Genomic DNA, 22,087 nt, shown 5'->3' on the forward strand with positions numbered 1-22,087 from the left:
AAAACAGAGAGTCTCTGAAAATTAAAATCTCGGAAATATTACTGGAAATCTGTTATCTGACTGTGAGTTCCCAATGCGATGCACTGTTCCCTACCAAAATCAATACATTCTAGAAGCTTCAGTTGCCTTGCTGGCTAATGCCTGTGGTCAGTTGAGACTTCTGGGTGTGTCTGAGAATAAGCCAGAGGGCAATTGTGTGGTACTCCACTTCCATCAGGTCTGCACTAAAAACTATAATTCTAAACATGGTTTGATAAAGGAAATACAAACCAGAGAAGTAAAATAGATGCTGAAGCTTGGACAGTATGAGCTCATGATGTAATCTGCTTTAAAACAGCAAATATTATGTTCACAGAAAGCCCTAGAAACAGTGGTCTCCATGCGCAGTGCTCTGAGATCAGACTCCAAGTACTGCCTCCAGGAGAGAAGCCAGCCCCTCCCATGAAGTTGTTTCTTTCAAGTCAAGCAGAATCGCACCAGATAAGCACAGATTATCTAATCATGGAGTTCTCCCTTTCCTTTTTACTCTTACTTTTTATGCTAGTTTTTATTGTCAACTTTACATAACCCAGAGTCACCTGGCAAGGGGGAACTTAAGAAATCGCCCAGGTCAGACTGGCTTATAGCCATGTCTGGGAGAGACTGTCTTCACTGATGAGTGATGTAAGAGGCCTAGTCCGGGCCTCTGTAGTGTGGAGTCTTCTAGACAGGGTGGGCTAGGGCTGTAGAAGAAAGCTAGCCGAGGCAAGCCAGAGAGAGAGCTGGTAAGCAGCATTTTCCCATGGCTTCTGTTTTGGATCCTGCTTGAATTCTAACCTTTATTTCACTCAAGATGAACTGTGACCTGGCAGTGTAAGGTGAAATAAACCCTTTCCTGCCCTAAGCTGCTTCTGACCACAATCTTTATCAAAGCAACAGAAAGCAAACTAGAACACTTTCAAACTGCACGCTAGGACAATTCCATATTTTGAACATATGAGACAAGGTTGGTAAAGGAACACATGACAAAATTTTATTTTAGCTCTTCTGGGCCAATGCTTACCCTTATGTTCAGATTAAAGAAAATATTTTATTTAAATTTGCAAAAAAAACAAATATTTCTCTAAATAAAACAGCTAAAATTTTGGCTTGTTATCAAACATAAGTGACATATTTGGCTTTTTAAAAAACAACAAAAACTTCCTATTAAGTTGTTACACAAACTGTTTTTCCTCCTAGCTGTCTGCTTCTATGGTACATGGCACATACACAGGCTTGATCATTGTCCCACAGAAATACTTAAGTGATAGAAGAAAGATGATCTTTGTGATTACATAAAAATCACCCAAATTTGACCAATGCGTCCACTTACTAAAGTCATCCATGACTGAAAGCACTAACCCGCTATTTAAACGCCATTCCCATTCCAATCATATCCAAAAAGCTGAGAAATAACTCAAAACTAGAATGTGGCCAGGTGCCTTGGCAGTCTGATGTGAATGTCTAGAAAGTAGACAGGAAATAAAGAATCCTGCTTTCTTTCAAGAAAACTTTCCAGAAGGAGGTGGGGGGCCAAGAAATCCACCAGCCTGCTTGGTGGCAGCTCGAGAAGGGGCAAGGCCAAGGATCTTCTGGATGTTCTGTAAAGCAAGCACATTAATAACTGATTTTAATAAAAGCCATAAAAAGTGCTTTACACCCTTCTCAGCAATGAGAATGCACACAAACTCAAAGTACTTACCTGTTACCTGCAATAGGGTGACTATGTCATATTTTTAAATAATGAAGATCACAAAAGTAAGAGCCGTACATACTTGACAGGACCTGGGTCTGCTAATCCAAAAAAGCTGGCCTTTTGTTTGTTTTCAAGACAGATTTCTCTGTTTAACAGCCCTGGCTGTCCTAGAACTTACTTTGTAGATCAGGCTGGCCTCAAATTCAGAGAGATCTGCTTGCCTCTGCCTCCCAAGAGCTGGGATTTAAGGTGTGAGTCACCACTGCCTGACGAATTTTTAGATTTATAAATTCTTTCCATCTTTTTCTTTATCTTAATTGTATCTTGCTGTGGAACAGTCCTTTACACTGTGTAAATATATGTCACTGCGATTGGTTTAATAAATAGCTGACTGACCAAAAGCTGAACAGAATAAGGTTAGATAGGGGAATCAAACTAGGAAAATGCTGGGAAGAAAAAGGGCAGAGTCAGGAGTTGCCATGCCGACTCAGAGGGAGCAGGGGATGTTAATAAAGGTACCACCACGTGGCTGAGCATAAATAAGGCCTATGGGTTAACTTAAAATGTAAGAGCTAGTTAGTAACAAGCCTGGGCTATTGGCCAAGCATTTAAAGTAATATAAACCTCGGTGTATTTATTTGGAAGCTGCTGGTGGGACAGAAACTTCCATCAACAGTATCTAATGCAACAAATAGTTCTTTTTTAAGAAAACTTAAAAGTTTTACAAAAAACCATTTTTTGTAAAAAGTACTGAAGAAGATCCTATACAAAAACAAGTATTTTATGTTCTAATTTCTTTGGCTAATATAACATTAAATTTAATTACATAACAACAATAACAAGCAAAACCAGTATAAACAGGTTTTGGAAAACAATGGACTCTTGGAGCAGACAGGCGTGGGTGTGCTAAAGAGCACTCATGAACAGACAGCTGACTAGAAAATCAATTGGCATATGCTTTAACAAGAATGGAGAGGGCTTCTAAGTGAGCCAAGGTGAAGTAAAGGCCACAGTGACCCAGCATTTTTTAAGAAAAACCTTAGGGATTTTCTCCTTTCTCTTCTCAATTCCTTCATTTGGTATCTGAAGAAACTAAACTCTAAAATGACATATGGATGCTCCAGAACAACAAAGCTAAACTGAGAGCAGAGGTAAAGTAGATGTGGTGGCACACTTCTGTAACTCCAGTGCTCAGGAGGTGAAGGCTGGGGGATCGAGAGTTCGAGGCCAGCCTGAGCCACATTAGACCTATCTCAAAAAAGTTTTAATTTAAACCCACACAATTGATTCTTAGCCTAGTGGGCTCTCTTCCACCACCCTTACTATGCTAAAATTCTGCTTAACAAATGATATTCAGTGTACACAGTTTCATACATCTCAACTTCCTATCCTTAATTACTCCTTCATTATCTGTTGCAATTAAGACACTGAGAAAATGTCCAGACTTAGGCTCCTTTAGAAGTACATACTCCCTTTAATCCCTTGTCAGAATATAATGAAGTAACAAATACAACTTAAAGGACCCCTTTAAACTGTATTTATCACAGAGCATTTAAATATATGTAGCATACAATATAACTCATATTTTAATGAAAAATTTTAGAATGAGTTAGAAAGACCAATAATTAGTAGGTCAGGCTAGAGAAAGAAATATCTGCATTTGCATTACTTTTTTAATTAACTTCACAGTTAATTAAACACAGTGGTGTTGCATGCCTTTAATCCAAGAGGCACTCAAGAGGCAGAGGCAGGCAGATCATGGTGAGTTCGAGGCCAGCCTGGTCTACAGAGCAAGTTCCAGGACAGGATCCAAAGCTACACAGATACCTGTCTTGAAAAACAAAAAACGAGCCGGGCAGTGGTGGCGCACGACTTTAATCCCAGCACTCGGGAGGCAGAGGCAGGCGGATCTCTGTAAGTTCGAGACCAGCCTGGTCTACAAAGGGAGTTCCAGGACAGGCTCCAAAGCTACAGAGAAACCCTGTCTCGAAAAACCAAAAAAAAAAAAAAAAAAAAAAAAAAAAGAAGAAAAAAAGAAAAAAAGAAAAACCAAGTTAATTAACTTCACATATATGTGTAAAAAAATTAAGAACGAAAACACTGCCACTGCACAAAAGAGTAATATGTTACCAATTTCCAGGGTTTTTCTGTTTTTTGTTTTTCAAGACAGGGTCTCTTTAAGTAGCCTTGGCTAAGCTTGCTCTGTAGACCAGGTTTGGATGACCTGAACTCAGAGATTTGCCTGCCTCTGCTTCCAAAGGTGTATACCACCACCACCACATGGCAAAAACATGTTTTTTCCAGCCCCTTCCCTTCTTTTTTTCACTTTCTTTTCTTTCTTCCTTCTGCCTGTCTCTGCCTCCTGAGTGCTGGGATTAAAGGCATGTGCCACCATACCTGACCAATTCCCAGCTTTTAAAATTTGGGCATTAAAAGCCAGGTGTGAAGGCATATGCCTGTAATCCCAGCACTTGGGAAGTACAGGCAGGAGGATTAGGCATTTAACACCAGCTTGAGATACATAAGATTGTCTCAAAAAATAAAATTAAAAACAACAAAAACTGACAAGTATTTCCTTGGCACCTACAATGTATTTAGCACTAGGCGAAGGATTCTGAGAAATAAAAACAATTTGAAATAAGACATTTGAGAACACATAATGATACCACACTTGTCCAGCCAACAAACATAGCAATATAATTCTAGACAAAACATACAAGGGATCTTTGCTCAGTTATTCTGCAGGGACAAGGGTCAATTAAATGAGTCCTTGTCATTTTTGAGAATAAAAACCAGTTTAAAAACTCTGATGGCTTTTAAATGACATGTTTACTGAAACGAAGAAGAAAAATGGAAAGGAAAAACTGCTTGGAGAAACAAGATGCTGAGCAGGTAGACTAAGATGTCGTGCTACTCGGTGCAGCAGTGAAAGCAAGTCACCCCATATTCTGTGCTGCTCTCAGCCTCGGCCACTGAAGCTTCCTTTTGCTTTCCCTAAAGTCAGTAATCTAGATTTTCAGTCATTTAATATAGTTGTAAACGATACACTAGAATTCTAAAACGAGCAACTGAAAGATAAGCGTTCCCAGCATTACAGAAGTAAAGTGCGCTTGAGCACGGACAGAAAGGAAAGCTATACATATAAATGCAGGGTATGAATACTCACTTGTCGGATTGACATAGTACAAAGAATGTACAGGAAGATGAAGGAGCAGTCTGTGGTGTCATCGCCCAGCAGGTTTCGATGAGACAATCCTTGGATGTAAGAAAGAGGGGTGAAGGGGAGCTTTGCCACCACTCTACCATCAAATCTAAAATGGAAAAATAAAAGCAAAGAACTGTTATGTTTAGAAAAACATCTGGGCACAGCTAGAACACTTTGACAAAGACTGAAAATGCAGTGATGCAGGAAAGGATGCAGGCTAACCAGTGCTCTCTAAACAAGTGGTTCTCCATGCTTCTGGTATGAAGAACAGACCCTGCCAAATTATAGAGGACCCAGCAGACTTTTATTGTGCTAACTATAGCTATTAATATATGCTATATTAAAAATTGAACTAAGCCAGGCATGGTGGCGCACACCTTTAATTCCAGCACTCAGGAGGCAGAGGCAGGTGGATCTCTGTGAGTTCGAGACCAGCCTGGTTTACAGAGTGAGTTCCAGGACAGCCAGGGCTGGTAACACAGAAAAATCCTATCTATAACTCCAGTTCCAAGAGATGTCACCTTACCTCCGTAGACATCAGGTTTGCACAAGGTGCATACATGCACGCAAAACACCCATTAAGTATCTTCAAGTAGCAAGACATCTGGTAGATGTGAACATGAAAATTTTAATGAAAAGTAACTTTTAGGGGCCAGCAAGATGACTCACTATGAAAAGGTACCTGCTGTCAAGCCTGATGACCTGAGTTCCATCCTGTCACCCACGTGACAAAGGAGGGAATCATCGCCTGCAAGTTGTCCTCTGACTTCCGGACAAGCACCTCTCCCCACCATATACACACAGACAATTTTTTAAAAAAAGTTTTAAAAAACTTAAATCTTTTAAAGCTTTAAAAAGTATTTTGGGTAAAGTATATTCTAAAACAAAGAACTTATAATAGATTGGAATCTAATGTTTGGTTTCATAGGAAATTCTTGGGTTCACAATTCTCTCTCTCTCTCTCTCTCTCTCTCTCTCTCTCTCTCTCTCTCTCTCTCTCTCTCTCTGTCCCAGAACTCCCTCTGTAGAGCACATTGATAGTGAACTCAGAGACCCACCTGCCTTTGCCTCCTGAGTGCTGAGATTAAAGGTGTGTTCTACCACCATGTAGAGATTTCTTGAGCTCCTTGGCAAAGACTGACTTGTAGTGATTTATTTTTTAACATAGGACTAGGAGATTTTATGAGAAACAGCTAAACATTGTAGCCAACCTAAGAAAGGAAAGAAGAGTTGTGGCAAGGTAGATTGTTTCCTTAAATTCACTTAAGCTTTGCAAATCCAGGGCAAGACTGCTACTCATGAGTAGAGGTACAGGGAAGCATATTTGGACTCAGGAAAGGAGCTATTTTCTTTTTAAATAACAGGCAAATTTAGCCTAGGCAACCCTAGACAAATCTGAACCTACTGGCTCCACGTCCCAAGTGCTGGGATTGCAGGCATAGGCTTACCAGGCCCAGCTCATGCAGTGCTAGGTGCTAAACCTAGAACTTTCCACATGCCAGGCAAGCAAGCACTCTACCAACTCAGCCCCAGGAATTATTTTTCAGACCTGAAAACCTGTTCACAAAGTATGGCTCTCAGGAAACATTATGTTCCTTTTATAGAACTAAAATTTAAATTTCATTGCTAGAGCATTGCCTACAGCTTCCTAGTTCTAACCTTTTATTTTCACCGAATGAAATCAAGTCAAGAAGAGGAGCAACTTGGAAAGAAAGTGCTCTTTGGCATTCTGGCTGCTTCCCTAGCCCTAGGAGCATGCACCTTCCCTTTCTTAGTCTAATGTTGGGTGCTGTTTTTCCTCTTGGAAACAGGGTCTCGCTGTATAGTTGAAACTGTGAATCAGTTCTTGAAAGTTGTCCTTCAGCATCCAAACGAATACCGTGGTGTGCCCTTCATTACCATACACAAAAACAATAAATGGGGGAAATATAATCAAAGACATTGTGGGATTTTTATATACTCTGGAAAGTTACCCAATGCATTCCACTTCTAAAGGCCTATGATTTCAAGAATGATTATCTAAGTAGAATTTGTGGGGTTTTTTGTTTTCTTTTTGAGTTAAGGTCTCACTAGGTAGCTCTGGCTGACTTGTACTCACTACATAGAGCAGGCAGGCCTTGAATTCACAGAGATCTGCCTGCATCTGCCTCCCCAGTGCTCGGATATTAAGGTCATGTGCCATCATGTCTGGCTAGGAATTTTACTTTCTCTAAATCCCTCACCTAGATAAAAATAACCACTTTCTTCTGCCTTCCCTAGAATACCTCCACACATTTCTATCATAATACGCATCAATGTATGGTGTAAGAGGGTCTTCTGTCACGGTGTTACTTTCATTGGTTAAATCAAGAGACTGCGTTGGCATAGTTGATAGGGCAAACTTACATGGGCGGGGAGACAGAACAGAGTGGCAGACGCCATGGCTCTCCTCTCTGAGATGGACGCTGGTTAGACTCATGCAAGTAAGCCACAGTCAAGAGGTAATACACATTAATAGAAATGGGTTAATTAAGATGTGAGAGTTAGCCAATATGAGGCTAGAAATAACGGGCCAGGCAGTGTTTAAATGAATATAATTTGTCTGTTATTACTTCGGGGTATAAGCTAGCCAGGCGGCCGGGAGCTCCTTTTACAACAAATGTATCATTGGCTTATTTCTCTTCCTGTAAATTGTTTGGTTTGTTTGTTTTTTGAGACAGGGCTTCTCTGTATAGCTCTGGCTGTCCTGGAACTCGCTCTGTAGACCAGGCTGGCCTTGAACTCAGAGATGATGCCTCTGCCTCCTGAGTGTGTGCACCACTATGGCCTGGCCTTCCTGTAAAATTGTGATAGCACTGAAACATACGGAGAAACACTTTGGAAGGAGAAACAAAAGAACAGACAAAAGGGAAGTCTGAGAAAAGAGAGAGAGCGAGAGGTGAGGAGAGAAGAAAGCCAGGGCAACTCTACTGACATGCTGTAGCTCAGGTGAACTCTGGATGTTTATCTAGTTCTGTCAAAGCAGTACCATAATTGCTCTGGTCTGCCACATGCTTGTTTAAACAACAGTACCTCATCGCTGAACAAGATTATAGTTGTTAAGACTATTTTAAGAGTCAAAACATTTTTATATAAATACCTTCAGTTTGGAGAAGCATATTAGTAAGCAATTTAAAAAGAAGAGCATATTGAATTATATAAGCCTAAGTTTATATTTAAAAAATAAATGTTCTCCCTATTAAGTAGGTTTAAAAAGTTACTATGAGCCTGGACTAGTGGCACACTTCTTTAGTCCCAGCAATTGAGAGGCAGAGAGGCAGCAAGATCTCTTGAGTTCAAGGCCAGCTTGGTCTACAAAATGAGTTCCAGGAAAGCCAGCCAGGGTTAAACAGAGAAACTCTGTCTCAAAAAACCAAAAAGCCCACAAAGGTATGTCAGTGGTTCTCAACCTTCCTAATGCTGCATTCCTTTAATACAGTTCTTCATGTTGTGGTGACTCCCAACCATAAAATTATTTAGTTACTACTTTATAACTGTAACTTTGTTACAATTATAAATCATAATGTAAATATCTGTATTTTCTGATGATCTTAGATCTTTTCTGTGAAAGGATCACTGGAATCCAGAGGTCATGCCCCATAGGGTGAGAAGTACTATATGACTGTATTTTTTTTAAAAAAAAAATTTATTTAGATACTTATTTTGAAGTTATTTTAAAAAAATAGGATGGCAACATGGCCCAAAGGGTAAAGGCACTTGCCATCATGCCTAACAACCGAGTTCAAATCCCTGGACCTATCTGATGGAAAGAAGGAACAGATTCTTCCAAGTTGTCCTTGGAGTAGTTATAGGTACAGAAGCATGAAGCCTACTACATATTCTCAAATGATTATTAAGACATATGATGGGAGGATATATTCAAAGCACATTATATATTCATAAAAAAATCTCTGTAGGAAGTAGGGTGGTGGTGGCACAAGCCTTTAATCCCAGCAGTCAAGAGGCAGAAACAGGTGGATATCTGTGAGTTTGAGGCCAGCCTGGTCTACAAAGTGAATTTCAGGACAGCCAAGGCTACACAGAGAAAACCTGTCTCAATAAACAAAAAGCAAACAAACAAAAATGGTGAACAGTATAGGGGAAATATGCTCAATGTACAATATATACTTGTGACATAGTACCATGTACAATAAATAGATACAATGAAAAGGGTTTTTTAATATGTGAATAATGTTTATGAGGAAAAACAATAATGTATATGAGAAAAAACAATTGAGGTGAAATAACAACTGTAAATCTGGATAACAGATTTACTATTCTTGTAACTTCGTTTTTAATTGTAAAATTTTGTTTTCTTTCTTCTATTACTTTTGAGAGAAGATTTGGCTATGAAGTTCTAGGCAGGCCTCAAACTCAGAATACTATGGCTTCAGCTTTCCAAGTACGAGGCTATAACTTTGAAATTCTGATAAAGTATTGCTAAAAATCTTACGCTCATTTGCATACAAACAGAATAACATTTATTAGGCAGAAGATAAAGGGTTACTCACATGGAATTAAACATTCCCATTAAGGCAGTAAAACAAAAGCCAATTGCAAACATGGATTTCATTCGTACCTATAAGGAAAGCAACAACAACAACAAAAGATCATTTCACACTAAAAATAAAGAAATAAGGCATCCTCCAAAAATTGAAGTGTCATGTAATTTCTCTTAAAAGGTTTCCACTGTTTAATCCCAGCACTCGGGAGGCAGAGGCAGGCGGATCTCTGTGAGTTCGAGACCAGCTTGGTCTACAAGAGCTAGTTCTAGGACAGGAACCAAAAGCTACGGAGAAACCCTGTCTCGAAAATCAAAAAAAAAAAAAAAAAAAAAAAAGGTTTCCACTGGGTGTGGTGGCATACACTGGGACGCAGACACATGCTGATCCTCTTAGTTTGACATCAGACAGGGCTACACAGTGAGACCCTGTCTCAAAAACAAACAAATGAAAAACAAAAAGTTCTCCTTGGGGGACTGGAGAGATGGCTCAGAGGTTAAGAGCACTGGCTGCTCTTCCAAAGGTCTTGAGTTCAATTCCCAGCAACCACATGGTGGCTCACAACCATCTGTAATGAGATCTGGTGCCCTCTTCTGGCCTGCAGGCATCCATGCAGACAGAATGCTGTATACATAATAAATAAATCTTTTAAAAAAAAAAAGTTCTCCTTGGCAAAAAGCTCTTCTTCCACCTCCAGTTTCTCCTCTCCTTACTTGAACTGGGATAGCTCTGAGGCCCCTTTCTGGCCAAGCAGTTAGCAATAACAAGTGTTCACTGGGATCTATGTTCTATTATTATTATGATAAAGTCTGGTTATGTTGCCAAGGCTGGTTTTGAATTCTTGATCCCATTGGCTCTGCCTAAACCTGCTGAGGATCACAGACACGCACAACCACAGTACCCGGGTCTGAAAAGCACTTTTTAGAATGACAAACTTTTCTGGGTCGGGGTTTCGTACGTAGCAGAGCAGCTCCCTCGCTGCGATAAAAAAAAAAAAAAAAAGACAAACTTGAATATTCGTAGGATTTTTTTCAAGGGCTGGGGTGGGGTGGCTGGAATGAAGAATAAAATGCCTCAAGGAAAAGCATCAATCAGACAACAGAATTTTGACTGAGGGCATGCTAAGCTTAGGGCTGCCAACCTCTTGACTTCATGAGCAACAGAAAGAAAGCAACATGGTAGACCATTGTGATTTTGGTATCCTGCTATGTGCAACTAAATTCTTATTAAATTCCACATCCCATAAATAAATAGACGGTTTTCAGATAGTGGCAATTTTTATCTTTTATAATTTCCAAATAGTGAACATGTTTAAAAATATGCTAAAGGTAAGAAAACTCACTTTTTAAAGTATCTCCCTGTAGCCAGGTCCACACACCTTTAATACTAGCACTAAGGAGGGAGAGGCAGACTTATTTTATACTTATCTTTCTAAGTTTGAGGCCAACCTAGTCTAGAAAGTGAGTTCCAGGCCAGCCAGGAGTACACAGTAGGACCATGTGTCAGGAAAAAATAAGTACTATCTATAAATTATAGTCATCCTGGAAAAGAATTTTTAGAAAATGAAGAAGCATAGCCAAGATCTCTCAGTAAGTGAAGAAACTCGTGGAATCTTGAGATGTGCCATTGCTAACTACACAGAACTTAAAGGCAGTCCTGAGTCAAGTGAGGAGTAAGAGGGCTAGGAAATCACTTCTCCTTACATTTGTATGACAAACAACCAAGACTCAACTATTTACAATGTGCCACCTCTATACTGGAATTATAAAAACAGCATAAACCCAAGATTCAGTACGGACACAGGTGGAAAAATAATTGTATTTAAAACTAAAAAGGGGCTGGATATATGAAACAGTGGTCAAGACCATTGGCTGCTCCTTCCAGAGGATCTGGGTTCAATTCCTAGTAATCAAATCTGAAGGCACCAGGCATGCACATGGTACACAACACACATGCAGGTAAAATGTCTATACACATAAAATAAGTAATAATAGTTATTTTTAAAAGAATAAAACTTTAAAAAGAACTTTTTTAAAAAGCAAGACATGATCAGAGTGGTGGTGGTGCATGCGTTTAATCCCAGCACTCAGGAGGTAGAGACATGAGGATCTTTGTGAATTAGAGGTCAGCCTGGTCTACAGACCAAGTTCTAGGTCAGGGCTCCAAAGACACATAGAGAAACCCTGTCTCGAAAGACCAAAACAGAACAGAACAAAACAAACCAAAACAAAAAAACCGAGACATGCGTGTCATAGTAACTACTGTATCCTAAGTGACGGAAACAACTGCGCATATGTTATTGCGCCGGCATTTTATCTCTACCGGTGTTTGTGCTCATCACTCCATTGCATACGAAAACTTGGATATATCAGTGTGGGGGACAAAAAAGGCAAGACACTTCTGAAGGAAACAAATATAACCCCCCAAAGCATTGTTTCTTTGAGGCAAGGTATCCCCATGCAACCCTGAAAGGCCTGGAACTCAGAGAGATTCCACTTGCTTCTGCTTCTGAGTGCTGGGATTAAAGGTATGCACCACCATGGCAGCTTCAAAAAGAAGTTTAAATGTGGCAGCACATTTTTTCTATTTAGTCCAATAATACCTGTTATTATTATTTATACCCCTGAAAAGTGATAAATTGTAAGAACTTAAATCAGCCAAAGAACTTAAATGTAGCCGAGAGGGGCAGCACACACCTTTAATCCCCACACTCAAGAGGCAGAGGCAGGCAGACTTCTCTGAGTTGGAGGCCAGTCTGGTCTACAAAGCAAACTCCAGGACAGCAATGGCTACACAAAGAAACCCTGTCTCAGAACAAAAAAACAAAAAAAACCTAAATGCAATGTATTTGATGCAAATAGGACTTTTGCTTAAAATAAAATAAAATAAAAAACAGCTTATGTGGTCCTCTGGACTCTCACCATTGACAGGTCTCGATTGTTGTTCTTTAGTTTCTCTTCTTGTCTCTCTGAAAAGAATTAATAAACTGGTTAGTACAAAAGTATTGAACACAGCATAATTCTTGAAACACTGTCTAGAGGTTACAAAAGCATTTTGTTTCAATATCATTCAACAAAATGAAGTGAATAAGTTCACTTACTTTGCACTAACAGAATGTTTAAATATAGAAGAGTGCCAAAATATTCCCACTTAAATAAAAGTGCTCTAAGTGGCGCTCACAGATTGATGATAACCAACAGCTGTCTGACTGGACGCAAGGCCCACTAACCAAGAGGGAAATCATGCTTAGAAACCTAGCCGACTTCCTGGAGCTAGTGCGGCCACAGCAAAGACTACTGGGGCTAGAGAGACGGCGCAGCAGTCAAGAGCACTGGTTGGTCTTCCAAAGGACCTACGTTTACTTCTCAGCACCCACAGGAAGGCTCACATAATAAAAGCCTAAAAAAAATCTACTACTGCCACTTTGTTAGGCCGGCATAGTTCCTCACTAAACTCTGCATCTCATCCTTAGACCACAGGTAGGTGCAGCCACCACCCGCACCAAAGCAGCTTCCTGCAGCAAATGGAGACCACCACAGAAAACCACAGCTGGACACAAAGCAGAGATCAACAGATACTGGAGAACCCGGTCCCAGTGACTACATCAATATCACAACTCCTGTATCTGTGCTCAGGGAACATCACAAAAGAGGGAGAAAAAAGACCGTAAGAGCCAGAGTACCAGGAAGTCCGCTGTTAAACAGTCTCTTCTAGAAATGGCTGTGTAAACAAGACCAGAATGTCAATAGACGTGAACAGGGAAGGGAGAAAACGTCACAGGCTCCCCACCTCTAGACAAAGAACTAAAGGCAACTAAGGGGAAAGGGAGAACTAGCCTTGCTCAGGCATGAGCCCCCTTACTGGTTATCCAACACAAACTAGTCAGCCGTGAAACCATATACACACAAACAACAAAAACAGACAAAACAGATCGTATATATATATATACTTATATATGCATAGACATATATGTATGTAAAAATAAGAAAGAATAGAAACTATCAATTTGAGCATGGGGGCAGATATGAGAAGGGTTCTAGAGAGGGGATCTGGGAGGGGCTGGAGGAAGGAAAAAGGGTAAAGTGATATAACTCTAGTTAAAAATATGTTAAAAAATAAAAAGATAACAAAAAATTTAAGTTTTATTTAGTTTACTATCTCACCTATCTTCTTTTTTTGTTGTCGGCCAGCTGACTCTGTTATAGTTTCCTTCTTCTTTTCTACTGTAAAAATAAACACATAAAACTACATATTAAAAAGATGCTTTATCACAGATGAATTACAAGAAAGTTACGCTGAAAAAAAACTGTGCCCTAGTAGCATTTTTATGCTAGTAAGTAGAAGCAAGCAACAAAGAAATCTTAAGACTTTTTTAAAAAGATTTTTGGATTTCCCTGCTAGAAGCATAAAGTCCCCAAGGTAAGAAAACCCTGGAAGAGAGTCCTGTTTGTGATGGTAAATATAATTGTCTTAGATATGGTGAACCGCCATTATCAACACTGAATAAAAAACGGTGAACTGTAATTGTACAAGTCTAGGCTTCAAAACAAAAGTCTGGGTTTAGTCTCCAGTTCTTTGTTTTCTTGTGATGTAAGTCTATCATTAGCTTTCTGTGTCTGAGTCTCCTGTCCCATAATGTGGAGACGTTTATATAACCAACCACAGCGGTTACTATGTGAACCACTGCTGAAGGTTGAACTCAAGGCTTTGAATGTGCTAGGCACAAACTCCATCACAGCACTACGCTCCAGCCCCTCGAGTAAGATCAGTTAAGGGGGAAGAAATGGAAGGAGAGGTAAGGAATACACCTCGGCTAGTAGAGTGGGTTTACTTATCACTCACAAAGCTCTGAGTACAATCCCCAGCACCCCCAAAACTGGATGCGATAGCACATACCTGCAATTCTAGCACTTAGTAAGCAGAAATGGGAGGATCAGAAGTTCAAGGTTAACCTCAGTTAAATAGAGTTCAAAGCTAGCCTGGCCTACCTAAGATCCTGTCTAATGCCAGGCAGTGGTGGCACATGCCTTTAATCCCAGGACTCAGAAGGCAGAGACAGGAAGATCTCCGAGAGTTCGATGCCAGCCTGATCTATAAAGTGAGTTCCAGGACAAGCCTCAAAGTTATAGAGAAACCCTGTCTCAAAACAAAACAAAAAAGATCCTGTCTAAAATTAAAAAAAAAAAAAATCTTACAAAGATGTAAGGAAATGAGAATAAACATAGCTGTAGGAATTCTAAGAAAACAAGCTAGCTGTGGTTGTGAATGGCTGGAATTCCATCCCTTGGAAGATAGTCAGGAGAATCAGTTCAAGGTCATCCTTAGATGCATAATAGTGAGTTCAAGGCCAACCAGGGCTAAATGAGACCCACCTCAGAAAACAAAACAAAAATAATACTGCATACCAATTGTGCCTATAAAGAAGCATTCAAAAAAGCCAGAGGGAGATGGCACACAATTTCATTCCCAGCACTCAGGGAGGTAGAGACAGCCGAATCTCTGTGAGTTTGAGGCCAGCCTGGTCTACAGAGTGAGTTCCAGGCCAGCCAGAGTTACACAGAGAAACCCTGTCTGAAAAAAAAACAAAACAAAAAGCAAAGAAATAAACAAAAAGAATAATTCAAGTAGTCAAGTCCCAGTAATTGGGGAGCTGAGGTTGCAGTATCATAAATCTGAGGCCTGCCTGGGCTACACAAGGCCTTGTTTATGTGATAAGTTGTACCCTGTTTAATTTTTAACTTTACTTCAAAGGCAATGAATTTTACCTCTTTTCATCATTTTTTTCAAACATTTTTCAACTTTCTCACCTAATTGAAACTTGGCTTCCCTAAAGGGTATCACTCAGAATTTCTCCCCTAGCTTCTTTTCTATCTACATTCTAACTAGCCCATAAGGGACTTTAGGACCACCTGCATCAGGAGGCTTTTATGGTTCTTCACAGCAGAACAGGCCCTCTTCTTTAGCATGAAGGCTGCACAGATACATCTGCCACGACCCCTTCCCCTTCAGCTTTGTTTTCCCCCTTAGGCAGGGTCTCAATAGGCAGTTCTGGCTAGCCTGGAATTCACTACATAGACCAGGCCTGCCCCATCTCTGAGTGCTGGGATTAAAGTGGAGCTCCACCACACACAGATTCCTCTCAGCTTTATTAAAGACAATGCACAAAAGTCTTTGATTTCAAGCCAGGTGGTGGTAGTAGACACCTTTAATCCCAGCACTCAAGAGGCAGGGGCAGTTGGATCTCTGTGAGTTCGAGGTCAGCCTGGTCTACAAAGCGAGTTCCAGGACAGCCAGGGCTATAAACAGAGAAACCCTATCATCTTTGGTTTCTATTTTTACCAAGTTGGATTATGGTTTTTATCTGTAACGTGAGACTGATGTTTCTATGTAGCCCACGATGGCTTAGAACTCACAATTCTGTCTTGATCTCCTGCGTGCCAAGATTTCAGCGTGTGCCCCAACCAAGTACACTGAACTATTTTTATATTCTTAGTATCAGTTGGTGCTCCTAAAATAGTTACTATGCAACGTATGCCACACGCCTTTGACTCCAGCACTGGGGAGGCAGAGGCAGGCAGATCTCTGTGAGTTCGAGGCCAGCCTGGTCTACAGAGCGAGTTTCAGGACTGGCTTCATAGCTACTGAGAAACCCTGTCTAGAAAAACCAAAAAAGTTACTGTGAACATGCACTCAATGAACTTAACCGAAACCACCAACATGTATCATACTCACATTTTTTACTTTGTTTTTCCACTTCTGCCTTCAATCTCTTGTACTTGTCGGTCCTGTAAACCAGGACCCACGTTATTCCTAAAATATTAAAAGAACATGCTAATGAGGAATTGTTGGAATGGTCACAACAAACTATCTCTAATTGTTACTGATGGAGACAAAAGGATTTCAACATTTTGCTCTATATCAGCAATTAACCTCTTTCAAAGTCAGATCAAAACATGTTACTTATTTTTTAATATATCCACAAATATGTCAAAGGAAATCAGATTCCACAGTGTCCTCACGCTTCTCTCGAGGAAGCGCCCAGGATTTTTTTGCAGCAGACCATGCAGGCCGCAGGAAGTGAGGCTCCCGATCTTCCCTCGGGGGGGGGGGGGCGCGAGGGGACCCCCTGTGCCCTTCCACCCTGAGCCTAGTCGAACGTCTAAGGAACAGCCCCTCTCACCCTCGGCGAGCAGCGCGGTGCACACGGAGATAAAAACGATGAGCAGCGTGTCTGCAAACATGGTGCTCATCTCGCTGGTCCGTGCCGGCGCTCCCACCCTTCCCGGGGGAAGCGCTCCAAAGCCAGCGACGGACCTGGACGAGCTTTCCCGGGACCGAGGAACCCTACAACTTTGACAGCACGGAGGCTGCACTTCCGCTTCCGGGACACTGACCCGGAACTGCAAGTTTCACGCTTGCTGTGTGGCCGCTTGTATTGGAAGAAAGCAACCCGCAAGTCTCGGCGGCTGAAGCGAGCGCTCAGACCGGGTCTCGCGAGAATCGAAAGTCCAGTCCCCTGGGAGGATGGCGACGTCGGTGTCCGCTCCTCTCCGGTTGCCCGCCTACTTCGGCACTAGACGCCTGTCATTTGGCTTCTGGATTTTGCCTTCAGCCCCGACCTCCGAAAAGTTCGGCAACGCGTCCCCAACGCCAGGGGTTGGACCTCGCCCCCAGTCGTGGAGCTGGGCGCGCCTAGACGAGGTAGCCATGGGTCGCTGGTTGAAAGAAACCGTTACTACGCCGGAGGAAGAGGCACCCTCCAAGGCTAAGGTTTTATTGGAAGCAGGGCCAGAGTTCTGCAGTGGCACAGTTGACTGGAAAGACATGAAAACGTTGAATTCGAGAATGAGAAGTGGTTTTAGGAAAAGCAAAGAACTTTCTAGGCAAAGTGAAAGGCGGGGCGGGGGCGGGACGACGGTCCGGGATACGGTGTTTGAGAATGCATGGTGTGTAAAAGCAGCAGCAAATAGAATGTCTCTAGAGAGGGTCGTAAACTCCAGTGCCCTCCGTGAGGGACTGTAAATTACCTTGTGCAAGCTGGACCGAAGAAGATGATGGGAAGGCCTGTGACGGATAAGAGCTCGCGGTTTCTCCGAAAGGACTTTTTGTTTAGGTCCTAAACACTTCAAGCAGACTCAGTAATCTTGATTTGTGCTTGTGTGTTTGTTTGGAGACAACCCTGACTGATCTGGAACTCAAAGAGATCCGCCTGCCTCAGCTTTCCATACCGGTGTGTGCCACCTTGCCCCGCTTGTCTTCTTTCTGGCATTGGTTCTTTCAAATCCACCGCGCACGATTTATAAATCTTCCATAACATTAGTTTTAAAATTCCCTTTCCTTTCCCTTGTACTTAGCAGCAGCCGTTTTAACAGACACTATGGAGTTCCTAATGTGTCAGGAAGAGTACTGGGCACTGTAGGGTCAGAAATATGGGTTAAGATAATATTCCTTGCTTCCAAAATTCCCCAGGGAAGTTGTATGCTAGTAGTAAGCTGTAATAGAGTTGTGCTTAAAGGGTTAAGAGCAGAACTGGTTCTTCCTGAAGGATATACAAAGGTCACACCTGAGCTCAGTCTTGATTAGAGTAATTCAGACAAAGGTATAAAGTTTTTATTCAACCTTGTACATCACCCAAGGTAAATGTTGAGATGGGACAAAAGGGTGACCTTTGGAATCTGCCAGATTCTGGCTCTGCTGCTTGACAGTCGCTTTTGCACATACTGTCTAACATCTTTGAGCCTGTGCTATCTGGAAAACGGTAATGACACCAGCTGCATGAAACCATTAGGAAGCTTGAATGAGAAGAAGTGTGTACTTACTACACGGCATTTAAAGCTAGGACTGGCGTGGAATTCACCAAGATGAACATGATACTGATTGTATACTACTGAAACAGTATAATTAAACCACACACTCTGTAGTTAGCGGCACCGTCTTAAAGTTGTGCAAAGGGGAATGTTAGAATCAGTGAAAAGGCGCTGGAGGTGGCTTTCTAATTAAGAGCACTGTCTGCTTTTGTAGAAGATTCCCAGCACCCACGTAGAAGCTCACAACCAGCTTTAACTCGTTTCTTATGATCTGGCACCTTCTTCTGGCCTTTGTAGGCATCAGGCATGCATAACATTCATGCAAAACGCCCGTGCTTATCAAATAAAAATAAGCCAGGTGTGGTCACACATGCCTTTGATCCCAGCACTTGAGAGGCAGGGGGGATCATTGAATTCAAGTCCAGTCTGGTCTACAGAGCAAGTTCCAGAATGGCCAGGACTGCACAGAGAAACCCTGTCTCAAAAAGCTAAAACTAAACAAAATTAATAAATAAGCTTTATTTGAAAAATGAAATGAGAAGCTGCTCAGTGGTGGCACACATCTTTAATCCCAACACTAGGAGGCAGAGGCAGGTGGCTCTCTGTGAGTTCAAGGCCAACTGAGTCTACAAGAACTATTCCAGGACGGGCTCCAAAGCTACAGAGAAACCCTGTCTCAAACACCAAAACAAGAAAGAAAGAAAGAGAGAGAGAGAGAGAGAAAGAGAGAGAGAGAGAGAGAGAGAGAGAGAGAGAGAGAGAGAGAAAGAGAAAAATGAGAACTGAAGAGATGGCTCACCAGTGGTTAAGAGCACTATGTAGCTGCTGTCCCAACTGTGACCCCAGTTCCAGGGGTGCTACACCCTCTTTGAGCTTCCCAGGGCAAAGACTTACAGTTGGTGCACATACATACAGGTACAACACCCACGCATACACATTTCTTTAAAAATGTTTAACCAACGAAATGGACTGATGCAAAGTATCCCTGTGTAAAGAGCAGGTGCTAAGATACTAGAACAATGATGTGATATCATAACCCTGCACTTTATTGAGCAGTCCTAGTTCAAATGCTCTCGCTAACAACTTTCACGGTGCTAAGATTTTAAGGTTTTCCACCTGGAAACCGTCCTTCCAGAGCTCCTTGTTCTGCTCCAATCTCTAGGACTGCCGCAATGCTTTTGTCTGTGATTTCCTTTATTCTCTTACGTAATATCTAGTATTGGTGATAGCTAGTATCCTCCTTAGTTTATATTTGCTTCCTGCTGCGTTACCACTTCCTGTTGAAGATAAGCACTAACCTTCAAATGGTCTTACGTTATTAGAATTTATAGTACTATTCTTTAAACAGTACCAGACTAGCCATCATAAATAAATATTTCAAGAGAGTTATCTCTGTTTATATTCAGGTATGAAACAGTATGGATTCTAGGTGTCAGTCTTAGCCACTCTTTAACAGGTTACTTTTACAAGTTATTGATACTTAATTTCTCTGAGCATTTTGGAAAAAAAAGAAACTTCTATTGCAGTAAAAATCCCTACATTTAACAGTTACTGTGAGGGTTTGTAGGATTAAATGGAAAGCTCTGAAGTCAGAAGAAACTGCTTTCCTTCAAGTCTGGGTTCACTGATGAACAAGATACTTAATTTTAGGCAGCTATTCACCAAAGTGTAATGAAGGTAAAATGGAATTATAGTTATGCTAGTGCCTAAATCCAAATGTTTATTTTGCTCTAAAGTAAAAATTGGCAACACTTTGTAATCTCAGCTGGAAAAGGAGAATTATGAACTTGAGGCTAGCCATGGATATGTAGAGACCCACTTTCAATAAAAAAAAAAAAAATTGACTGTACCTGCTGGGTGTAGTGCCACAATTCTTTAATTACAGCAGTGCAGTGAAGAGGCAGGGACCAGCCTGATCTATATAGTGAGTTCCATACTGGCCAATCAAGGGTATATAGTGAGGCCCTGTCCAAAAAAAAAAAAAAAAAAAAAAAAAAAAACCAAAACAAACAAAAAACAGGTTTTTTTTTTTTTTTTTTTAAGCCCAACACTCGGGGATGCAGAGGCAGGTGGATCTCTGAGTTTGAGACCAGCCTGGTCTATAAAAGCTAGTTCCAGGACAGGGCCCAAAGCTACAGAGAAACCCTGTCTATAAAAAACAAAAAAACAGGGGCTGGAGAAATGACTCAGAGGTTAAGAGCATTGCCTGCTCTTCCAAAGGCCCTGAGTTCAATTCCCAGCAACAACATGGTGGCTCACAACCATCTGTAATGGGGTCTGGTGCCCTCTTCTGGCCTGCAGGCATACACACAAACAGAATATTGTATACATAATAAATAAATATAATTTAATAAAAAAACAAAAAAAACACCTGTATTCTGCCTGCTCTATAATATAATTGCAATTATTGCTTATAGTGTTACTGGTTCTATTAAACCACTGAGTACGTAATCCTTGGACTGACAGTTTATTCATTTGGATAGTCCAAAATGAGCTTGTATATTTCCCCCCAAGTGTCAGTTCTTCTTTCTCTCTCTCTTTAATGAGTAGCACCACCATCTAAGTGGCTTGCAAACCTGAAATGAAGGCACAGTTCTCAGCAATGCCCTTTGTCTGACTCATCTACATACCAAGTTCTGTGGAGTTCCTGTTTCAGCTCATCTCAATCTCCACAGTCATCATCAAGACTAATCCAGACCAGGACAGTGTTCACTTGTAGTATAGCTTCCTAACTAGTCACGCTTTTATACAAAATTCTGTTCACTCCCACAGCCACTCTTCCCATGAAAGCAGTAACGACCCTTATCAAATGCAGAGGGACTAGATACAGAGACCTGGGGAGAAGAAGAAATTGAAGTCATTGCCCAGATTTTTATTCCCCTGAACACTTGACTATATTCACAGCAGAGAGAGCAGAAGAGGAATCGAGCTTTTATAAAAAGATCCTCCTGCCCTGTTTTTCACTAGCAGGACTAAAGAACTGCATAAACCTGAACATTAAAAACTGGTGAAATGTTCCTAAAGAAAAATAAAATATACTAAAACATAAGTGTATTTGTGAGTCTTTAGTATATTGTCCCCCCAAATAATATCTGGCTTTGTGTATATTTGTCCTAAGTACATACTTAATTTGCTTTTGAGTGATCAATACTGTTTTGAGGACAGAGATGTTATTTTTATTGTTACGTCCTTAGCTTTTGAAAAGTGACCTGGGGTAGAGAAACTGTATGAAAAGTGTTTTGGGGGGGGAACAAATGATACTTTGAGAGAGGGGGTGGTGGCTTGTAGAAGTATCTTGAGAAAATGAAATTTTAGGGCACAGAAGAAGAGTTAAAATTTAATTAAGGCACAGGAGAAGCTGTGATCAAAAGCATTGAGTTGGAAATGAAAGGTGCTAGTTGCGAGCAGATGTACAGCAGAGATATTCAGAGTGTTTCAGGAGCATATGTATTTATAGAAACAGGACTGCAGGCCTGGGGAAGTAGCTCAGAGTGCTTGCCTGGCATCCACGAGGCTCTGGGTTTATTACCAATGATGGATAAAAGCCAGGTGTAGTGGTGCCTGTCTGTAGTCCCAGCACTTGGGAGATGGAGACAAGAGGATCAGAGGTTCAGGCCACTTTCTGACATCTTTCAGACCCGGTCTCAAAGGAGGGATGTGGGGTTTACTGGAGAGTGAGCTCAGTTGGTAACGTGCTTGCAAAAGTACAGACCTGTGTTCACTCCCCAGACACATTAAAAGTGTCAGGCAAGGTGGCACACAGTTATCACCCCTGTGTCCGGGAGGCTGAGACTGCCGCTCCCTAGGGCTTAATGACCAGCTGACTTAGCCAACCAGGTGA

At 41.2% G+C, this 22,087-nt stretch overlaps 1 protein-coding gene across 1 annotated transcript; it reads right to left on the reverse strand.

Annotated features, from left to right (window-relative positions):
• Positions 1–990: 990 nt before the first annotated feature.
• Positions 991–16,829, reverse strand: Tmco1 (transmembrane and coiled-coil domains 1). Its single transcript, XM_057769636.1, has 7 exons — positions 16,620–16,829; positions 16,172–16,249; positions 13,603–13,662; positions 12,361–12,407; positions 9,449–9,516; positions 4,881–5,025; positions 991–1,619 (listed from the first exon to the last, which is right to left on the reverse strand). Exons 1-7 carry the CDS (start codon positions 16,687–16,689, stop codon positions 1,521–1,523), a joined length of 567 nt encoding a protein of 188 aa, XP_057625619.1. The 5' UTR covers positions 16,690–16,829; the 3' UTR covers positions 991–1,520.
• Between the last annotated feature and the right edge of the window lie 5,258 nt (positions 16,830–22,087).

This window comes from Chionomys nivalis, chromosome 5, assembly GCF_950005125.1.
Source record: "Chionomys nivalis chromosome 5, mChiNiv1.1, whole genome shotgun sequence".
Lineage (NCBI taxonomy): Eukaryota > Metazoa > Chordata > Mammalia > Rodentia > Cricetidae > Chionomys > Chionomys nivalis.

Excerpts from the sequence above, each read along its gene's own strand:
- Tmco1 (XM_057769636.1), bottom strand. The coding sequence starts at position 16,689 with ATGAGCACCATGTTTGCAGACACGCTGCTCATCGTTTTTATCTCCGTG. Across the intron at positions 9,517-12,360 it reads ACAATCGAGACCTGTCAATG|GTACGAATGAAATCCATGTT; the intron begins GTGAGAGTCCAG and ends CTTTCCTTATAG. Across the intron at positions 1,620-4,880 it reads GTACTATGTCAATCCGACAA|AACATCCAGAAGATCCTTGG; the intron begins GTGAGTATTCAT and ends CTTGCTTTACAG.